General features: G+C 55.8%; 1 protein-coding gene and 1 long non-coding RNA gene across 11 annotated transcripts in view; one reads left to right on the forward strand and one right to left on the reverse strand.

Moving 5' to 3' along the window:
* The window catches only part of LOC123838682 (uncharacterized), a 34,724-nt gene extending 33,563 nt beyond the window's left edge, over positions 1-1,161 (reverse strand). The window contains exon 1 of the long non-coding RNA XR_010410361.1: positions 881-1,161. This is a non-coding gene — a long non-coding RNA (uncharacterized LOC123838682). The remainder of the gene's footprint in view (positions 1-880) is intronic.
* A 112-nt stretch (positions 1,162-1,273) lies between these two features.
* The window catches only part of MLPH (melanophilin), a 40,649-nt gene continuing 21,504 nt past the window's right edge, over positions 1,274-20,418 (forward strand). For 2 of the 10 annotated variants that reach the window (XM_064587302.1, XM_064587304.1), the window contains exons 1-2: positions 1,276-1,534; positions 7,848-7,978. In XM_064587302.1, coding sequence (XP_064443372.1) covers positions 7,869-7,978 — 110 coding nt within the window. In that variant the 5' untranslated portion in view covers positions 1,276-1,534; positions 7,848-7,868. Of the gene's footprint in view, positions 1,535-7,847; positions 7,979-20,418 lie in introns of those variants that run through there. The other 8 variants (XM_064587303.1, XM_064587300.1, XM_064587305.1 and 5 more) reach the window with 6 other exon arrangements.

Raw genomic sequence — 20,418 nt, forward strand, 5'->3', positions numbered from 1 at the left:
CAATAGTAAAATATATGGTAAGAAAATGAAAAACATAGGAACGGGCTCATATGGGCTGTGGAAACTCGGCTTTAAGTTGCAACTGTTTACACACACACACACACACACACACACACACCAGTTGAAGATGCCTGGTGAGAGTTCCTATCCTAACGCAGCCCAAGGGCCTGAAACACCCAAACTCACTTGCAGTGCTTCCTGGGCAGGCCAGGTAAACACGAACTACAGTAGCATTTTGTGGCTTTTGAAGACTCCTTACGTATTATCCAATGTGACATCACAATGATCCTCATAAGGCTTAATTCCCTCGTCTGTAGTAGGTGTTCTCCTAACAGCACCGATTATGTATTTATTAATCGTCCTATCCCCATTTCGTAGCTATGGAAACTGAGTTGCAAAGGCAGCTCCCGCGGCGGGGGCGGTGGACCTTCCGTTTCATCATTTTTGATAAGCGAGAGGGAGGCGGGGGGAGCGCTCTGAGACGCCCAACTCCGCAAAAGAGAGGGGAGATGGTGGTGCCCTTGCTGTCCCCGGGAATTCCGAAGCACGGGCGGCCGGGGCTGGTGGCGGCGCTTGGGCCGTCTGGGTCTGAAGCGTCCCTGGGCGCCGAGTCCGGGCGGGAGGGTGCGGGGAGCTGGGAGCAGGGTCGCCCCGACCGCGTCCTCCGACGCCGCCCCGTCTGCTCTGCGCGCCCCGTGCGCGGACTCCGCCGAGACCTGCAGGCCGGTCCTCGGTAGGCAAGGCCTCGGCGCCCTCCCCGCGCGGGCTCCTGGCGCTGCGGGCTCCCCGGCCCAGCCGCGACCCGACGCCGGGCAGGATGGAGGGCTGCCAGAGGCACGGGCCCTGCGCGACGAAGCCGGGGACCCCAAGTCCCACTTACCAGAGGGCATTCCCACTCATGAGCCGGTGGCTTTGGGTAGAGCTCTCTCCCGAGCCTCGGTTTCCCCGTCGGTAAAGCCGGAGTAAACCGCGTTCCCCCGCGGGGTTGGGTGGGAACAGAAACACGGCCGGCGCGCTCCCAGGGCGCGTTCGGGCCAGCGGGTCCCCTGGCGCCGAGGGCGGGGCCGCGGCAGCCGCAGACCCCGACGAAGTCGCCGCAACTCCCGGGGTGGGCTCAACCCCCCTCCCCGCCGCCACCCTCCTCCCGGCGGTCGGCTTGCGGCGCGCACTCCGGCGCGCTCCCGGCACCCGCGCCCCGCGCCCCGCGCCCTACGCGCGGCACCCGGAGGCGCTCCCGGAGCGGGGCGGGACGGGCAGGGGCGGGGCTCGGCCCACGTGACCCGGCCGGCCGCCCCCGGACCTAGCCCGCGCCCCGCCAGCCCGCAGGCCCGGTGCCCCGCGCCCCGCCTGGCCCCCCTGCGCCCTACGTGGCCCCGTGCGCCCCGCGCCCCGCCTGGCCTGCGCCGGCCGTCCTGCCTCGGCCCAGTGCGCCCGGACCCGACGCCCTGCCTGCTCGCCTTCCTTTCCGTCGCAGGACCAGAGAGAGCGGCCCCGGGGGCAGCACCCGGGCCTGCCCGCCCCTAGAAAGGAGCCGGTGAGTGTGCAGCCAGAAGGGGGAATGGCGAGGCCAGTGTGGCGCCCTGGACTGGGGACCCAGGCAGAGGGAGGGTCCGTGGTGATGTGTGCAGCTCCACCCGGGTGAAAATGCCCCCGGCGGCTCCCAGGCCTTGGGCCAGGCTGTTGAGGAGGGCGCTCGCTTTCCACCAAACCCAGGCCTCAGGGATACGCCGATCCGAGCCTGGGTTCTCAGGGAGCCCATTTTGGGCAAAACAGTGGTTTCACTCAGAGCCTCCTGCGCGTCCGAGTGCAGACAGGGCTGAGGCTTCGGTCACCCCAGGAGTCTCAAGGCTGGACTCCCAGGGGCCCAAGGCCTTCTAAGAGTCTCCCACCTCCACTGCGGTGCCACTTGGAGGGGACAGAGCCCCGATGATGTTTTGCCACGGGAGGAGGGTCCTGACCTTCCTCGGGGCTTCCCAAAGCCCCAGCTTTATTAGAATCATCTTTTGTTTACATACAGCACTCCCTCCTTCCGCCTCCCCCCATCCACCTAGTTCTAGAGATGTGGGACCGGTTGGTGGGTGATGGGCATGGCATAGTGGACACGGGTCCCAGGTCCTGGCCTGAGCTAAACCTCCCTTACAAATCCCCTCAAGTTTCTGAGGCTTAGAAACCTGTGTTCTACTAACCTTAGCCCAATATTGAAAATTCCATTTTCAGTTGGGTTGGGGCTTTCACATTTTCTTTTTTTATGTGGTGTGTTTTTTAAAATCTTATTTACGTATTTCTTTCTGAGAGGTTGGAATGGTAATGGGGGAGGTGAGGCCCCCACTAGCCCATCATGTGCCGAGGCAGGCACTGGCCGTGGCTGTGAAGCCCACAGAAAGGGCGAGGGCTTGCAGGCCATGGGTAGCTGACCAGTGACACTGCCATTCCGATCCAGCTCCTTCACCTCTTTGCTGGACGTCCCTGCCTCCGCTTCATTGTTGGGCCACTCTGCGGACCCTAGCAAGGCTACAGCTTTCCTGGGCAAGAGCCCCATCCCCTCCCAAATCTCCAGGACCTCCCCATATCCAAAAAATGGGCACAGTGGTAAGTGCTCTGGAGGATTGACGGAGGACAGTTCTAGGAACAGGGAGGAGAAGTCAGTGGGTTTTATTGATTAAGGCATTAGAGACTGAAACATGAAAACCAGCTGAGTGGGTCTGGTGGGGGGCTTGGGGTGGTAAAGAGGTTTCAGAGCCCTGAAGGCTAACGGGAAAGGTGACTTCGGTGCCCTTGGATGACAAGGTGGTGCCTGCTCGTGTGTGTGCCGGCTTACGTGGTTGGGTCAGCCTCTGGGGCTGACTGTCTTGTTTGTTTGAGAAGCAACCTCTGGAGGAAGAGCCCCTCCAGCCCGTCCTGTAGGCTCCCCTTTTTAACACCCCGGCATCGTGCAGGGCTGGAGAGGGCTAGAGAGCTCACGAAGCCCAACCCTGTCTGGGACACAGATGGGAAAGCTGAGACCCAGAGAGGCGGGGAAGCTGTCCTAGGTCACAGGGCCAGCTGGTGCCTGAACCGGGATGGGACGCCAGCTCCTGACTCTTGGCCCTGTCCTCATCCTGCAGCCTCACCCCAGGACCCGCTCTTGCTGTGGACCCTGGGGCTGAGGCCTTAGCTGCACATGCAGAAACTATGTCCTTGTAGAGAAGAGCATCACCAGTGACCGCCCGGAGACCTGAGAGAGCAGAGAGAATGGGCGGGGGGGCGCGGGGGCAAGCTACAGAGTGCCCACCCACTTGCCCACCCGGTGCGGTTGCTGCTAGAGCAACAAGGGTACCTGGAGCACCTCGAGCAGGGGTCCGGGGAAGCTTCTGGGTGGAAACGCTCTCATTTTGCCGCTGACAAGGGCTGGGGCTTTGGTCGCTCCTAATGAGCAGCAAGCCTTGGCCACAGAAATAGCCACACTGGCCAGCGCGGAGGGTGGTGTTCGAGAAACAGCCACCAGGGTTAATACAGAGCACTCCCCAGGTGGCACATCCGCCTTCCCCCAGGAACGTGCCCGCACCTCTATCAGCAAGAGCACCTATCAGCCTCGACTCTGAGTCAGAGAGCAATTCCTGCCTCCTTTGTGAGTTGGGCATTTCATGAGAAACTTTGACTTGCTTCCCAGTTTTATTTGCTCAGGCGGGTGACCACTCGTAATCACCATTGTTCCAAGGCTCAGAGGGCAGCTGACCCAGGAGGTTGGTTGAGCCAAGTGTCATGTAGGAGGAGCCTCCGCCCACACTTCCCTTGAACTTGGCCAGACTATGAACTCAGTTCTTTAACAGATAAACACAACACACCATCGAAATTCAGTGGTCTGCATCTGGGATATCCATTTTATAAAACCCATTCCACTGTCTTTGCAACTTGTTAATCTCCATGTCATCCTTGCTTTTCTCCATTACAGCTATGAAACAATCAGGGAGGGCTAACCGTCTCAGAGATTAAAAATGTGATTAAATCTGAGCAGTGGAACGGGCGAAATTGAAAGCATTTCACGCAGGAACCTCATGACTTGGAGCCTGGTGGAGACAGACCTCCCCCCCACACACACGCCCTGGGAGGTTCCCCCACGCGGGGGCAGGAACAGAAGCATGCTCCCCCGTGACTGTCGAGGGTGGAGGGGTTCCAGGGGCGAATCGGGGTCTCGGGGAGCAAACACAGTGTGTAGTGATGGGAGACGGATAATTGGCTGAAGGGCTGTCCACTCCAGGAGCCCACGTGGGTCACACAGTGCGGCCGTACCTGGCAGATGGGCCCCCATCAGCATACCAGCCCGAGGCAAGCCAGATGGGTGCCAGAAAAGCCTCCCCAAGATGCCAGTGACTTTTGGTCAGGTCAAAAGTATTCTCCATTCAATTTAAGGTTACTTTCCAAAGATAGTTTTCAAAAAGCACTAAAAGCGTCTGCATGTCCTTAATTCACTAAGTGGGAAGATTCAGTCACAGTAGATAAAGACCCGGGTCTTGGGCCATTGTCTCTCAACCCCTGGCTGTGCTGGGAACCTCGCTCCCCCCGCCCCAACCCCGCAGCATGGCAGAGCTTCCTACAGGCGACTCTGAACTTTGGAATCCCTCTTCCTTCCCTCCTCTCCCTCTACCCCCGAAGTTGGGTCGGAGCTAAACATAAACACTAGAGTAAAATTTTCAGGTGACGTTGAACTGCTTGGTTTGGCTGTGTCGGATGCCTCTTTTTCACCATCTAGATCATGTCGGTTCTGGCTTTATTAAACAGAGCATAGCGAACCTAGGTTCACTTTCCGTAATAACTCAGCGTCATGATCAGAACTTCCAAGAGGGAGCTAAGCCACGGAGCCACAGTTTCTGTAGAAGCAAGTGGGGCCGCCTGCCGCCCTCGGCCTGCTGGTCTCCCCTGTTCACATCTCAGCCTATTTCTGAGGGGCTCACCCCCTCCTGGCAGGCACCCGCTCGCCAGAGGTGCCCAGACCCTCCAGGTCCAGCATGCATCTTGTCCCCGGGGCCTTGGTGGTCTTTGCTGTCCGAGCTGGGAAACCAAGCAGCCCTCCTTATGAGCAAGAAGCTTCCAAGAGAAGGAACAGTCTGGAAGAGGGCCCCAGGGCAGAGGGGAGACACACACATGTCCTCAGCCTCGGGGGGCAGTTCTGATGGCTAGCAGCCTTCCCATCCATGCTTACCAGCCTCTAGGCTCTCATGGGAAAGAGTATACTAGTTTCCTTTTGTTTGGCTTCTCTCGCACCCATCCCTCACCATCTAGGATTCTTAAAGGAAGCCTGGAATTGTGTCTCTTTGGAGAGGAGACGGCGCTAACTAGTCAGCTGATGCTCACAGATCTTTCATCTGCTCTGAAAAGAGAACTTTAATGAATGTGCTTCTTAGGATACAATCTTTTTTTCAAAAATGGTTTAAGAAAAATGAATAAACCCCAGTGATCCATCAAAAAAGAACTTTTTCTTTTTAAAAACCAGAAATCATATATTCTAGGAGAACGGCAACAGTGAATGCCGTTTTAACACTTTCCTGTCCAAAATCTAAATTCAGCTGTCAATGAAAATAGTTTGAATGACTCTGGCACGTCAAGGCAACTTCGGAATGCATCGTTCACGGTCAGCATCGTGCTTGAAGGGGGAAATACTGAGGGTTTGGTGCAAAAAGTATTAAGAAATTTTTCACTGATTTAAGGCAGAAGTCAGGGAATACTTTTGTTGAGGGCCACGGGAACTCTGAGGAAGTTTTCATTGTAGATGGTATGTGGATGCTGCCCTGAAAAGGTCACTTGTCATAATTGACCCCTTGTGAAACAAATCAGAGTCCATCCCCAGCACAGAGCAAGTTTTGTTGACTTCTCTGTGACGAACGCTTGAATGGTCAGCAGAACTGGAAGAGAGTTGCTCCCCAGAACTCAGAAGCAAAATCAGGTCTTTCATGGGCTTGAAGAATTCCCAGGGAGTGCAGAAAGATGGGACCCCTGCTCTGACGTTCCTGAGAAACGGATTTCAGTCCTCCGTGAAGACTTGTCGAAGGCACACAGCAGTTCTCAAACTCTGTTGTCCACGGCACAACGGTCACCCAAACTGCATCTTCGCCTGAGCCTTGGTGCCCAGAGGAGAGCTGGCGTGGGTGTGGCCGCCTCACCCTCGGGCCGAGGGGCGCCCATGTGCAGCTCGTAGGGGACCAGAGCACTGGGAGCGCGGAACAGTACCTGCTGTGTACTGGGAAAACACAAAGTCTCTGTCCCTCCTGGAGCTTGGCAGGGACGGATGTGGCCACAGCAGTCACACCAGAAGGGGCAAAGAAATGTTCAAAGGACGGGCATGGTGGGGTGGAGGGGTGAGCAGGGTGGTCCCCTCTGGGCAGCACCCCCGGCCCCGTGCGCTCGAATCCCCGGGCGAAGTCCTCCCTCGTGTGATGATGCCTCTGTGTTGTACCCAGAGTAATGGCAGCCTCGGCATCTGTGAGTCCCGTGTACCTGCTCTGTGGGAAGAGCCAGCAGGAGGGCCGGTCTGTCCTCATCCTCTGCTCAGCCAAGCCCTTCTCTGTCCCTGTCCTGCTTCACTAGAGCTTTGCTGCTCACAGGGGTCCCGGGACCAGCAACATCGGCCTGCTCCAGTGTGAACATGACCCCCTGGGAATCTCGTTGAAATACGAATTCTGAATCAGGAGGTCTGGGGCAGGGCCTGAGAATCTGCATTTGTAGCAAGCTCCCAGGAAACGCTGCTGGTCCATGAGGCACACTTGTTTTGTTTTGTTTTTAAGATTTTATTTATTTGAGAGAGAGAGAGCGAGCACAAGCAGGGGGAGCAGTAGAGGGAGAGGGAGAAGCAGGCCACCCGCTGAGCAGGGATCCAGACACGGGGCTCGATCCCAGGACCCCAGGACCATGACCTGAGCTGAAGGCAGACGCTTCACCAACTGAGCGACCCGGGCAAACCAAATAGCATGCAAGGTTCTAAGGTTCTGCTTATCTTGGCTTTTGGCATTTGGACTTTCCTTCCTCTGTCCTTTTAACATGGACTGGGATCCGGTTTAATGTCTACAAATAGGGCATAAAATCACCTGAAGTCTGGCTTCCTGGCCAGCAGGTTACCTAGAAACAGGGCGTCACACAATGCCGCCGTGTTAAGCAGTTGAATGAAGTCAGGATCTCGGAGGAGGGTGAGGCCCGGGCGTCGGGGCGACCAATGTGCGCCCGGGCTTCAGCGCTCCCACAGCCGACCTCCCTCGGGTAAACCGAGCTCCCGCCGACCGTGCTGCCCACGGGCTTGGTAGCCGCTCCCTCATCTGCCGGCACTTCGGCCCCACCGTGGGAAGAATGCGCACGCCCCCCTTGCCCCCCACAGACATAGTGACCTCACAGGCGTCACATTGGGGCCACCGCTCAGCAGGCCAGGGTGTGTACCCGCGACTCCACAGCTTGACCAGGAATTTGGGCAGAAGTTGCCTCTTTTCGGCGGTGTTGCTTCCACCAGGGGTTCTAAGGCAAAAAGCCCATGGATGGAGCACATCTCCAGCATTTCCCCAGCATTTCTGGGGTTCCCACTGCAGAGCACGACCCTGGGATGGGGGAAAGCAGCACGCCCCTAGACACTGACATCGCCAGCGTTCTCTCACGGTGGAGGGACAGCGGCCCCGTGGCTCAGTGTGTGAGTCCCAGGGGTGCAGGAATTCCACATATAAACCTGACACGTTTCAGCCACACAAATCTGCCTGTTTTAGTAAAGCCTTCCGCCCAGGTCCAGACAAACGGCCCGGGATCTCGGTACATTCTGTTTTGCCTCTTACTTTATGGCTTAGGCGCTGTCCACAGGCTCACGGCGTGACCACCGGTGATCCTGTCTTTTCCAGGTGTGATCCTGACAAGCAGAGATGGGGAGAAAACTGGATCTGTCCAAGCTCACGGACGAAGAGGCCAAGCACGTCTGGGAAGTGGTTCAGCGGGACTTTGATCTGAGAAGGAAGGAAGAGGAAAGACTGGAGTAAGTGTGGGGGGCCGAGCCCGCCACTCCGGTGTCCTCTGCAGGGGCCTCGCGGGGCGCCCAGGGCGGGCAGACAACGGGAAGCATGGGTGCAGGACACCGGATGGGAAGCCGGCTGCTGGGAAACGTCCCGCTTTCTGGGCTCGGCTTCCTCCTAATTAACATGAGGGGACCTGACTTTCCAGCCTGCATTCAGGTGTCCCCTGAATAGTTTCATTTCCTCTTGACCCAGCTTCAGGGTCACGTTGTCTCCTGAACCAGGTGATGCTTTGGCCACGACATGGCGAGCTAGAGGTGATAAAATAGGGAAACACCCAGAATGTCGGGATGGAGGGGTTTTAGGATCGAGGCTGGCTCTGTCTTTCCAGCGTGTTGAATGGTACCCATCCTCGAATGGGCAGCCATGGATGGAGTCAGCACCCACCGCCATTATTTACCCCCTTCACCTGTAACGCTTAGCTGGGCACCGTGCTCCTTTCTGACCCTTTCTTGGTGTCCGTGGCAGCTGGTAGACCTATTGAGAAGGAGACCCTCGAGCAGATTCATGGAGGAGGGGGGCAGGCACTCCAGGCGGAAGCAGAGAGGAGGTAGGAGAGGAGTGGGGTGCCAGCCGTGTGGGGCCTCTATGGGACTCAGATCTTCGGAGTCCCAGCCGCCATCAAGCAGGGGAACAGTGAGACCTGGCTGCTGCCCTGCAAGCCGTGGGCTCCGAGAAACGGTCAGCTGTACTTAGAGGATGGAGCCAGCAAGTCTGCCCACGACCCGTCGTGCGAGTACCACGGGCGACTCCAGGGTCGGGGCCTGAGTAGCTGGGAGGATGGGTTGTCTCTGCCTCCGCTGGGGAAGGCGAGGTGGAGCAGGTTTGGGGGAACCAGGAAAGGCTTCAGACAGGTTGCGGTTAGGTTGCCTGTGGGACATCAGGGGGACAAATGAACACGCATGTGCTGCCGGGAGCTCAGAAGGGAGTGTGGAGTTGTCACCAATAGATGGTATTTGTGAGTTTCCTGGGGCAGGTGTACTATAATCACTGGGAGTTCAGCGGCTTACGATGCGTACATGTCTCATGGTTCTGGAGGTAGAAGTCTTCAGATCAAGGTGTCAGCAGGCCTGAGTTCCTTCTAGAAGCTCCAGGGACGAATCTGTCCATGCCTTCCCCAGCTGCCAGAGGCGCCCACACTCCCTGGCGCCCAGTCCTGCCTCTGTCCTCAGGGCGGCCAGCCTGGCATCCAGCCCTCACTCCGCTTTCGTCCTCCTTCTCCCTCTGCCCCTTGTAAGGACCTGTGTTGACACTGGGCCCGCCCAGATAGTCCAGGGTGACCTCCCGCCTCAAGATCCTCAACTTAATCACATCTGCAGGGGCCCCTTTGCCAGGTGAGGTGACATATTTACAGGTCCCGGGAACCAGGAACATAGGACAGTTCTCACGTGGGAGGAGTGTTATTCGACTGACCCCAGTGTGTCGTCACCAGGCAGGAGGAGACCCCTGCAGGAGGGAGTCCAGAGAGAGAAAGACAGGGCCCCCAAGGAGACAGAGAAGGACCAGCTGTGCGGGGAACTCTGGGTCCCAACACAGAGCAAAGTCCATAACAATGGACAAGCCACTAAGAGAAACAGGCGTGGTTCTGGCGGGCGACCCCGGTGTCAGCGGGGAGGGGTCTGAGTCGGTGTCGCCAAGGCCTCCCGCTGCCCCCTACCCCGCCCCCACCCCCGCCTTTCTGCCGTGGGCTCCTGGTCACCCCCTGGGTTTGGTCATGAGGCCGCTTCCACCCTGCTGGCCTCTGGGGACTGCCAGCCCCTAAGGCGCCCCCTCGAGACCTCACACTGGAGCCCACAGGAGGCCTTGATCTGACCCGACCTCCAGGTCCCAAGTGGGGGCCAGAGCTGCCCGCCCTGCGCTCCGCCCCTTCTCCCTCTGCTTCTGATGACCCACTTCCCCACATGCTGAAGCCCCTCCCTCTCTTTCCTTTCTTCCTGTGAACCCTCCAGTGCCCTCTCACTCTTACTCACAGCAGCTCCCCTGCCCTGGCTGTGGCCGCCGGGCCCTGCAGAGGGCCACGAGCTGTGCCAGCAAAGCCAGCCTGGCCTTCCCGCTTGGCACACCCCCTTCCCCTCGGATGGACCAGACCCTGCCTCCAGGCAACCCAGCGGTTGTCGACTTTTATTTTAAGTATATATAGAAACACAGATAAATGGGAAGGAGGGGAACCCAGCTCTCAGGGAGCAGACGGAGGACCACCTGGGCCAGGTCCCAAGAGGCAGCCTCTTTCCCAGAGCCCCTTGAGCTGGGCTGCTCCACCTTCATCTAGACAGCTGAAGCGGTCTCGCAGAAATCCCTGTGTTTCTTGCGTGAAGGTAAGTCATATTCCTTGGGTCATTTCACATTGCCAAGAGGAGACAGGCCCAGCTGATCTCTCGACGCTGTTGGAAACGGAAGGCTCCTACAAGGATGCGGACCATGACTCCCCCGGTCCTGCGTGCAGCCTGTGGCCCAGGCCAGGCCCCCGGGGCCAGTAATGGTCAGGGTGCCCCCCTCATTCAGCAGCGTCTGATGCTGTCTGCTCAGAAAGGGCCAGTCGTGGAAGTGGGAGGTGGGGTGTGGGGGGATTGGCCCGCTCTGCCGTGTCTACTGGGCCTGCCATGTGCTTGGGGTGGGCTCGTTGAATACCCGCTCTCAGACCGGAGGAGGCTGTCTGGGGGGGTGTCAATGCCGAGCAGTGCTGTGAGCTGCAGAGAGGCCATGGCGGGGAAAGTCTGTGTCACATGAACATTGAGCCAAGCACAGTGAAGCCCACTGGCCTTACCGTGCAAACAGGGCTCTAGCAGGTGATACGTTTGGGATGTAAAGAGTCATTCTGGGAGGGAGGTGGAAGGGAAGGGCTTTTACAGTTCTTATCATTTTTGATGGTTTCGTCTCTTGTTCACTGTGCTGTTAGTTAAATATGCAGCAAAAACTAAAGCCGCCCCTGACTGTGAGGAACCTTTTCTGCAGTGTCCCCCCGACCCTGGGCCGCCGCAGGACCCGGGCATGTGGTCCCGAGGCACAAGGGTGGGCGTGATGAGCGCCAGGAGGTCAGGACACGTGGGTTCAAGTCCAGCCCAGACAGGCAGCTTTGCCGAGAAAGGGCACGGCTGCAACCAGCCTAAAGATAAGGACTCTGGGTTCTTGACACCGGACTTGGTTGACAGAGCAGCTAACTCGAGTTCTCTGCTCCGTGAACCAGTCACGGGCCAAGTGGAGAAATCGGTCATCCGGAGACCACGAGCTGGGTAGCCATGTGACAAACCGAGCAGCTCGGGAATCGCTCCAATGGGTTTCTGATGTCTTGGCCATCCTCCAAAAGGGACGCTAAATGGAAGGCTCGGCTCAAGGAACCTACCACAGTCACTGATGGAACTGAGTGAACAGGGAAGAAATTGTGAAACCAAGAAAGACGTTCACTAAATGGAAAGAACTTTCCTATCCTGAATATGCATCAGGTGGACGCTGTGTCTGGGCCTGATTCGCCAGGAGCAAATTTTTTTTTTTTTTAAGATTTTATTTATTTATTCATGAGAGACAGAGAGAGAGAGAGAGAAGCAGAGGGAGAAGCAGGCTCCCAAGGAGCAGGGAGCCCGATGCGGGACTCGATCCCAGGACTCCGGGATCATGACCTGAGCCGGAGGCAGACACTTAACCGTCTGAGCCACCCAGGCGCCCCCGCCAGGAGCAAATTTGCCAAGGGGCAGTTTGCTAAACAACCAGCTCACCGAACATACCAATTGGAAAACAGACAACAACGATATTTCTTTTAATATTTACAAGTTAACAGAAATGCATATTAGGTGGATTTCTCCCCAGACGTGGAAGTGCCAATCCGCTGTAAAGGATGTAGGGACAGGGCCTGGGTAAAGACTCCAGCACCTGTTCCCAAGCCGTAGAAGCAACACATCTTTGGGTCTCCTCTGTCAAAGCACATGACAAATGAGCTGGCCCAGATCCCTGATATTTGGGAGGATAGACAACACAGATGCCTTCCCTCCAAATCGACTGGAAGGAGTTTTCCTAGGTTCTAACTCATGAGTGGCAGGCACCACATAGAGAGCATCCTGAATGGGGGGCTTTCCTTGCAGACTGTTTCGGGAAATGGACGAGAAGGAAGGGGGAGGCCATGCCGTCTTTGATGTAGCCCCAGGCACATAGAAATCTCTCCCTGCAGTTGGCGTGTGGGACCAGGGACTTGGGAGTGGGGTGTTTACCGTACAGTGTGTCTTGTTATTCCTGGCTTCCTCCCATCAGGATGTGATGCTGCACTCCAAAGAATCAAAAATTCAAAGATATACAAAATTAGGATGTTAAAAACCTTGGCATCAGTAAGTGCTTTAGGATAGATTTAACTTACTACCTGTTTCCTACCATCGAGTCCTGAGCAGTGGGCTATATAATGAGGACGTGTGTCTAGCTGTGGATGAACTTCGAGCCTTAAAGTCGGGCAGACCCTTGTGTGAGAGCATGGTCCTCTTTATGCCCAGTCTGCTACCTGGTGCAGGGCCTGGGCTGTGAGCCATCCCGGGTTCTAGGGAGACAAAACATAGGATTATCTTGGGACGCCTAGGTGGCTCGGTCGGTTAAGCATCTGCCTTTGGCTCAGGTCATGATCCCAGTGTCCTGGGATCTGCCTGTATCCGCTCCCTGCTCAGCGGGGAGCCTGCTTCTCCCTCTGCCCCTCCCCCCCTCCGCTCTTGTGCTCTTGCTCTCACTCTCTCTCAAATAAATAAATAAAATCTTTAAAAAATGTAGGATTATCTCAGTGACACAGAAGAGTGTTTGGTGGCATGATGAGAGGATATTCTGATCCAGCAAGGATCTTAAGAGTGAAGAACTAGAAAGACCCTAATGTCCAAAATTACAAGCTTTTGCTAAATAACCAACTTGAACCATGAATTCAACAATGGGTCACCTGGCGCCCATTAAAAATAAAGCTGTAGCAATAAATCTTCATGACCAGTTCATAAGGTATTAAGTGGAAAAGCAGATTGTGAAAATGTATGGGTTTATGACGTTTCACTTTTTAAAAATGCAGAGAAAGGTCTAATAATAACAGAGGCTCTGTGCTCCCTGAGCTTTTTCTTGCTCTGCTCCCCTGCACTCACGTCTGGGTGTCTAGCCCCTTCTGTTCCTTTTGCTGATCCTCCTGGACCCCCCGGTATTCACGTTCGGAGGGTCCAGGGCCCCCACCTCAGCTCTGCTCTGTGCACGCTCACTCCCTGAGGGATGCGCACCAGCATCGTGGCGCTGATGCTCCCTAGACCCGCGCTGCCCAGTGGAACGAGGAACTAAACTACGTCTGCTCCCCAGGGTGTAGCCAGTAGCCACCTGCACCTGTTGAGCCCTTGAAATGTGCCTGACGCCACTGGGGAACCAACTTTGTCTTTTTTTTCCTCATTGTAACTAACTTAAGTAGCCCCATGTGCCTCGTGGCTGCCATATTGGACGGCGCGGGTCTAGACAGCAGGTGCCAGTGTGTGCCCTCAGCCAAGAACTGTCCCCAGAACCTGCGAGGCAGGTAGACAGATGGCTGCGGAGCACGTCGGCCAGGGGTCTAACCAGTATCTCTAAGATAGCACGTCTAAGACAGGTCTGGATTCCCCCAAGGCCCCCGCTTCCCCATCTTGGAATCAGCCTGGCTGCTGAGGTCAAGTGCTCAGGAATCACAGTCATTTCCACTCCTTCCCTGTCATCCTACATTTCATGCCTCAACAAACCCTATTGGCTCAGCCCTCAAAATAAATCCCGGCTGTGCCTGGCCGGCCACACAGAGCCACCCCGCTTCATGCCACACCATCTCTCTGCTGGACATCTCCCCTCCACCCTCCCTGCCCTGTTGTCTTTCTCCCCGTGGCCCCCAGGAGTCGCCTTTCCCCCAGGTTTCCCTATTGCACCCTCCTTCACATCACTCGTATCCCTTCTCAGACATCACCTCCTCAGAGAAGCCTCCGCAGATTGCCCTTTCTAAAATAGCCACCACCGTCCCAACACTACTTCCTTCTGCTTATCCCTCCGCAGCACTCAGGGCTCATCTAATATATGAGTCATGTACTTGTTGAGTAGGATCTGTCTCCCCGCCCATGTCTAAGCCCAGTGAGGGCTCAGTTTTGTCACTAGCGCCCAGAACAGTGCCTGGCCACGGAAAGACAAACGGCTGTCTTTCGATGTGCACTTGGGGCTTTGTGTTAGAACATTTACTCCCTAGACAAGCTTGCCATGCGGCTGCTCTTCTTTTTTTTTTTTTTTTAAAGATTTTACTTATTTATTTGACAGATAGAGACACAGCGAGATAGGGAACATAAGCAGGGGGAGTGGGAGAGGGAGAAGCAGGCTTCCCACTGAGCAGGGAGCCCGATGCGGGGCTTGATCCCAGGACCCTGAGATCATGACCGGAGCCGAAGGTAGACGCTTAACGACTGAGCCACCCAGGTGCCCCCACGCGGCTGCTCTTCTTATCCACATTTCCAGGAGAGGCCGCTGAGGATGGGCCAGGCTCCCCGGCTGTGAAGAATGTCCAGAAATGAATGGTTAACTGTGGGACTGTGTGGGGGAGGGGAGATCTTGCCGCGCGTCGGTTTGTCCTATCGCTCCTCTCTGTGTTCAACATTCATCCTCGTTACTCGGCTATTAAGGAGTCTTCACTACAGAAAAGATAGGCGTGATTTTTTAATGCCACATAAGTAAAGACTAGCACCCAAGGAAGCCTCCTGGAAGGGAACATGGAGAGAATGACCCAGCTCTTTAACTCCCCCCGTCTGGGGAAGAGCCGGGGCTGCAGACACCTGCATCCTCGACCCGACGGCCACGCGCAGCAGAGAGAGAGGCGAGCCTCCACCTGGCGTTCCGGAGGCCGTACGTACTCACTGCGGTTTGCGGGCTGCCTCCTGGGCTCCAATGAGGTCCCGAGTTTGCAGGCTGCTGAGCTGCACCCCCATCTACAGAGGTGGCCTCTCAACTGCATCCGTGCTGGGAAGGATTGAGTAACCCCAAAGCACGGGGGGGCGAGAGAGCTCAGGCAGTGACTCATGCCCCTGGGCGAGGACAGAGCTTACCTAAATAGAACACCCTGTTTTCAAGGGCACAGCCTGAAAATCAAATATTAGCCCTGCGAGCCTTCCCCAGAAGGGCAAACAGGTGGACCTGTGGATTCGCAATCTCTACAAACAGATCGGGGTTCCTGAAATGCTCTCTGAAAGCTCTCCCAGCGTGAGACATGGGCAAACGAGGCGGGCATTAGGAATACTGCTACCAAGGGATGTGAGGTCCCCCTAGCTGGGGGGGGCCACGTGGGGCCTGGAGGGTAGGCTCAGCCGAGAGTGCCCCCGGGGCTCCCAGGACACCAGGGGCCTCTGGCTCTCACAGCAGCAAACTGCTCAGACCTGTCCTGTTTGTCGTCCTGTGGTCAGTCTCCTCCAAGTACTTCACAAAATGTTAGCAAGTTTCTGTTTCCCATCATTATCCTTCCTGGTATTTATTCATATAGTCAGGACTTTGGATGCACATACTTGCTCTTCACCTCTCCTTACGCCACGCTGTCCTTCAGTTGTGACTGGACGTCCTGCCTAGTTTGGGCGCCATGCTTTCCGTGATTTAGCATCCTGATGCTGTGACTCATCGGTGCCTTCCGGCCCCAATACCGCGTTCCTGGGGTCACGCCTGGGATTCTTCTCTCCGTCTGGAGCACATCTGCAGGTTATTTTCTCAGGAAGGGCATGGGCTGTGGAGTTGACAGCTGGGAGTAAGATCCGCTCGCCCACTTTCCCTTCAGAACTCTGGCAGAACAACGCGTCCCCAAAGACGCCCACCTCCTGATCCCCCGAATCTGTGATTGGGTCAGGTCATGTGCCGAAGGGGGATGCGCTTGCAGATGCAGTGAAGGCTGCTGATCAGCTGGCCTGGACTTGGGGAGACGGTCCTGGGCCCCCCATCTGGGCTCAGGGTGATCACAAGGGGCCCAGCAGGAGGAAGGAAGGGGGGGCAGGGCAGCGCTGTGAGGAGCACCCCAGCAGCCATGCTGGCTCTGAAGGTTAGAGGAAGGGGGGCCGCGGGCCAACAGTACGCCCTCGGGATGCTGGAAAGAGCAAGAGAACAGATTCTCCCCCAGAGCCTCCCGGAAGGATGACCGTCCTGCCAACACCTTGATTTTGGCCCCGTGTAGACTTCTGACCTCCAGGGCCATCAGATGAAAAGGCCGTGTTATCTTAAGCCATGAAATGTGTGGGCATTTGCCAGAGCAGCAACAGGGAACTGCCCCGTGGCCGCCAGCTTCCTCTCCCCACCTCACAGAGAGCCACCAGCCCACTGGCTCATGCTTCCCCAGAGCGAGCCCGCCGCGTCCCAACCGAGCGCTGCGGGCCGTCGGCGTGTGTGCGGCCGGCAGTCCAGCAACTCCTGATCTGAAGACCCCGCTCCTTTTCTTCTCCTGCTTGGGAGAGGTTTCCTGTGTTCTTCCAGGGATCACTGCTTCCGTGGCACGGTCAAAACTCAGAGCCACCCAAGCTGTGCCGAGAAGAGCAGCTCCTTAACTGCCCGTCTGAGATTGCTCGTGGGCCCCCACCGCCCGAGCGGGACATGGCTACAGCTTTGCTGGTGTCTGGTGTCCGACACTCTGCTCACTTACACCGACTCTTTACGCCCTCGTCTTGCCTTTCAGAGTCCCCCATCCCCACACCCCCTGCTTCTGGCCCTCAGGGTGACAGAGTTGCTGGGGGCTTGGCTCCACACACTGCCCACTGGCTCCTTGCTGGTCCCTGAGACAGAGTGGAGGGTCAGCTCAGCTTCCCGAATGAGGACCATCACTCATGAATCGTCCTGGCCGGGCATTGGGAGTGGCCAGCCCCCACCCCTGAGATCCCTGATCCCAGCCATCAGCCTCATGTGCCACGGCCTCTTCTCCCCAACCCTGGACTCAGTCCCCGGGCCTCTCAGCACCTCATGCTGTCCTCCAGGGACAGGGTCTAAGGGTCTAAGGATCACCTGAGCAGAAGGCCTGGTCTGAGCTCGTGCCTCTTTCAGCGGCTGCTGGGGGACGTGGGTGCCATGGCCACCGCGTGTTCCTCCCTAGCTGACCCTGGAGGGTGCACCACCAACCTGGGCTGGTCCCCAGTACTCACATGTTTCCACCGTGCTCCCGTCAAGATTCCCCCCTAAGGGGGGAGAGCAAGGACACGTGGGTCTGCCCTCTTCACGTCGCCCCTAGCCCTTCTCCTTTCCACACCCAGTCGTGAGTGAGAGGAAACTTGCCTTCCCTGTCCTGTCCTTGCACCAGACCCGCCTCATCCTGCGAGGTCACTAAGCTTCTCTTGAGGACAGCGGGCATCTCCCCTCCACTCTGGGCTCTGGATGTTGGCACCCCAGGGCAGGCTGGAAGTCGGCGGGCAGAGCACAGTGCTGTGGGTTTCTGATGCCAGGGTCACCCCTCTGCTGAGCTTCTCCTCCATCTGTCCCTGATTTCACCGCCGCCCCCTCTCTCCTCATTCCTATCCCTTCAGCCTTTGCTCTGTATCTGGGGCAGCAAACTTGCTCCAGAATCAGCTGTTCTCAAGCATTTTGGCCTCAGAGTCCCTTTACATTCTTAAATTATTGAGAACCCCAAAGAGCTTATGTTCATATGGATTATGTATGTCAATATTGACCCTATTGGAAATTAAAACCAGGCATTTTAAAAAACATTCATTCATTCATTGAAAAATAACAACAGTAAACCCCTTACATGTTAACATAAATGACATTTTTATGAAACGGAACTTTTCCTGAAACAGATGAGAAGACCGGCATGTTCTGTATTTTTGGAAATCCCTTCCACATATGGTGTAATAGGAGATGGTTGAATTCTCATTTTGGCTTTTGTTCTGAATGTATTGTAATATGTTGTTTTGGCTGAAGAATTTGAAGAAAATCTAGTCTCGTACTGATACGCAGATGGAAAAATGGGGCATGTTTCAGTAGTCTTCCCAGATGATTTTTTTAAAAGATTTTATTTATTTGATAGAGTGAGAGAGCACAAGCAGAGGGGGACAGTAGAGGGAGAGGGAGAAACAGACTCCCCGCCGAGCAGGGAGCCCAATGTGGGGCTCGATCCCAGAACCCCGGGACCATGACCCGAGCCGAAAGCAGACGCTCAACCATCTGAGCCACCCAGGCGCCCTCTTCCCAGATGATTGTGGACGTTGTGCTTTGCTACTACATGGGAACCCAGCAACGGGTGATTTCTTCAAGGTAGTTGCACGGTGGGATCTGAACGCATATCAGTGAATTAAAATCCATCAATCTGTCCTGCACTCAAACTGCATCTCGTATCCATGTGAGGTTTTGTCACACCATATACAGTTTCTAAATGGTGACACATTTCATTATATACCAAAAAAATCACATCGATGGCCGTCACCACTGATCTCACCAGCAACATTTAAGTGATGGATGCTGTCGAGCTCACGGTGGTAGACATAAATTCCCCAAGATTCTTCCCCGTGCTCGAAAGCTTGAGTTTTGTCATGGGCCACAAATATCGTCACTTGTTTTCCTCAAGGTGACGGGCTCACAGTGTTCATTTCTAAGAGAATATCTGGCAAACGCCCAAGTCAGAATAGTTTATTTTCTAGTTGTGCTTTTAAGTAAAAATGATGCTTCATGAAAAAAAGAAATTCTGGTTCATGTTGGAACTCCAGCAACTGGCTGCTTCCTTACATTGAGACCTCGGTGGTGCTTCAGGACGTAGCAGAAATGCTTTCAGGGCGTGCTTCTCGTTTCTTCACACGGGACGTTAAAAAGACACGGGCTCAAGGGTCAAGGTTAGTAAGATGAGTAACTTCCTGTAGCATCAAGGACATGCCTTGAATCAGGACACACTTCAGCAAGGACATGCTCTTTGCCTTTGTGACAAACACCGCAAGGACTGCTGGTCCGGTTTGTACCTCTGCCTTGACCCACGCCAAGGTCCTAGCTGTTTGGCCGCCATTGCTTCACCATCGGTGCAGGAGAAATAACATCTCAGATGAGAGAGAGAACATCTCAGCATTGTTACTAAAATAGTTTTGACCTTGTGGCGCCTCTTAAAGGGTCTTGAGAACCTCCAGAGGTCCCTGGACCACACCTTGAGAACCACAGTTCTAAATCGTGGGACGTGATATGTAATATGTACGGTGGTAATTCCGGCCCATTGTCAGTTTCCATCCCTTCCCATCTTTGTTTGGACCATCTCTCCTCCACCTCAGTGAGCATAGCCTGTGGTCTTTCCATCTCAGCCTGGTTCCTTCTTTATGTCCTCCTCTCTCCATCCCAGTTAGTGCACCAAGCACACTTGTTTCAAGTCTTCTTCTGGTTCTGACAGTCGATCACATTCAGGGTGTCTTTTCTTCCTGGGGCTGACTTAAACTGATAGCTCCATGTTGGGCCTTTGTCTGCCGATGCAGCCATCGTGGAGTGACATCTGGTCGACCCAGTGTTTGCCACAGGCAGGGTGTGTGGATTGCTCTGGCCCCCATCACCTCCTCCCCACGCGGCTCCAGGTGGTGTGATTGCCCCTGAAATATGTCAGTGTCCAGCCACCACCCACCCACGCGGCTCTTACCTGAGAGGACTTCCGGCCCCAGGATTCGGTGTGTGTCCTGCAGGTCCTCATCCTTCTTCCTGCTGGGCTGGGGGTATGGTTTTGCCTGGATGCAGAATGAGGGGCACTCACTGGGAGAGAGGTGAAGGGGTGGCCTCTAGATTTTCTGGCTGATGCAGATACTGTCTGAGGGGAAATGGAGGAGGTTAGGCCCTCCGCACCTGGCTCCACGTGCCTATGCTCCCGGGCTCGGGGCAAGGATGTCAGCACAGCTTTATCCGTGGATGACAGCTCCCCACCCCCCCGGATTGCTGCCAACACAAGGCCGTGTTTTCTTGGTTGTCAAAGCTGAGACAAGAGTTTTGTTTGTGGGCCCGTGTTCCAGAGTGTTTGAGCAATGAGCGGGGAGCGGGGAATCAGTGAAGTGCAGTCAACACCACTTAAAACCAGGAGTAGTGTCCCAGAGCTTTCTAGAGGCCCTGCCTCATCTCCCGCCTCCACTGCGCCCTGGGGTGTCCCCTTCAGAAACCACAGGCACCGAGTTCCCACAGGACGGTGGCACCCAGGGTCGGTCTGATTCTTGTCACTAAGAATGGAGTTAAGTGGATCTCATCGAAAACCAAAAATACTGCATTTTGCAGACATTCTCTAAAATCCAGAACAGACGGAATGTGTCCATGATGTAAAGGGGACATTTCCCAGTCAGTTCAATTTGGCAAGCCCACCAGGAAGGTCTGGGGGGACCGTGGTTTTCCCAGGACATCCTAGTGCTGGATGTTTCCTGCGCTGGACACCCTCCAAACCAGACCACTGCAGCCTTGGTCTGTGGGAACAAACCTGGCGGGGCCGGGGGGGTTGCAGCTCAGC

Source organism: Mirounga angustirostris, unplaced genomic scaffold (assembly GCF_029215605.1).
Source record: "Mirounga angustirostris isolate CCGP_5_RB_7025 unplaced genomic scaffold, mMirAng1.0.hap1 SCAF_3, whole genome shotgun sequence".
In the NCBI taxonomy this organism is placed as follows: Eukaryota; Metazoa; Chordata; class Mammalia; order Carnivora; family Phocidae; genus Mirounga; species Mirounga angustirostris.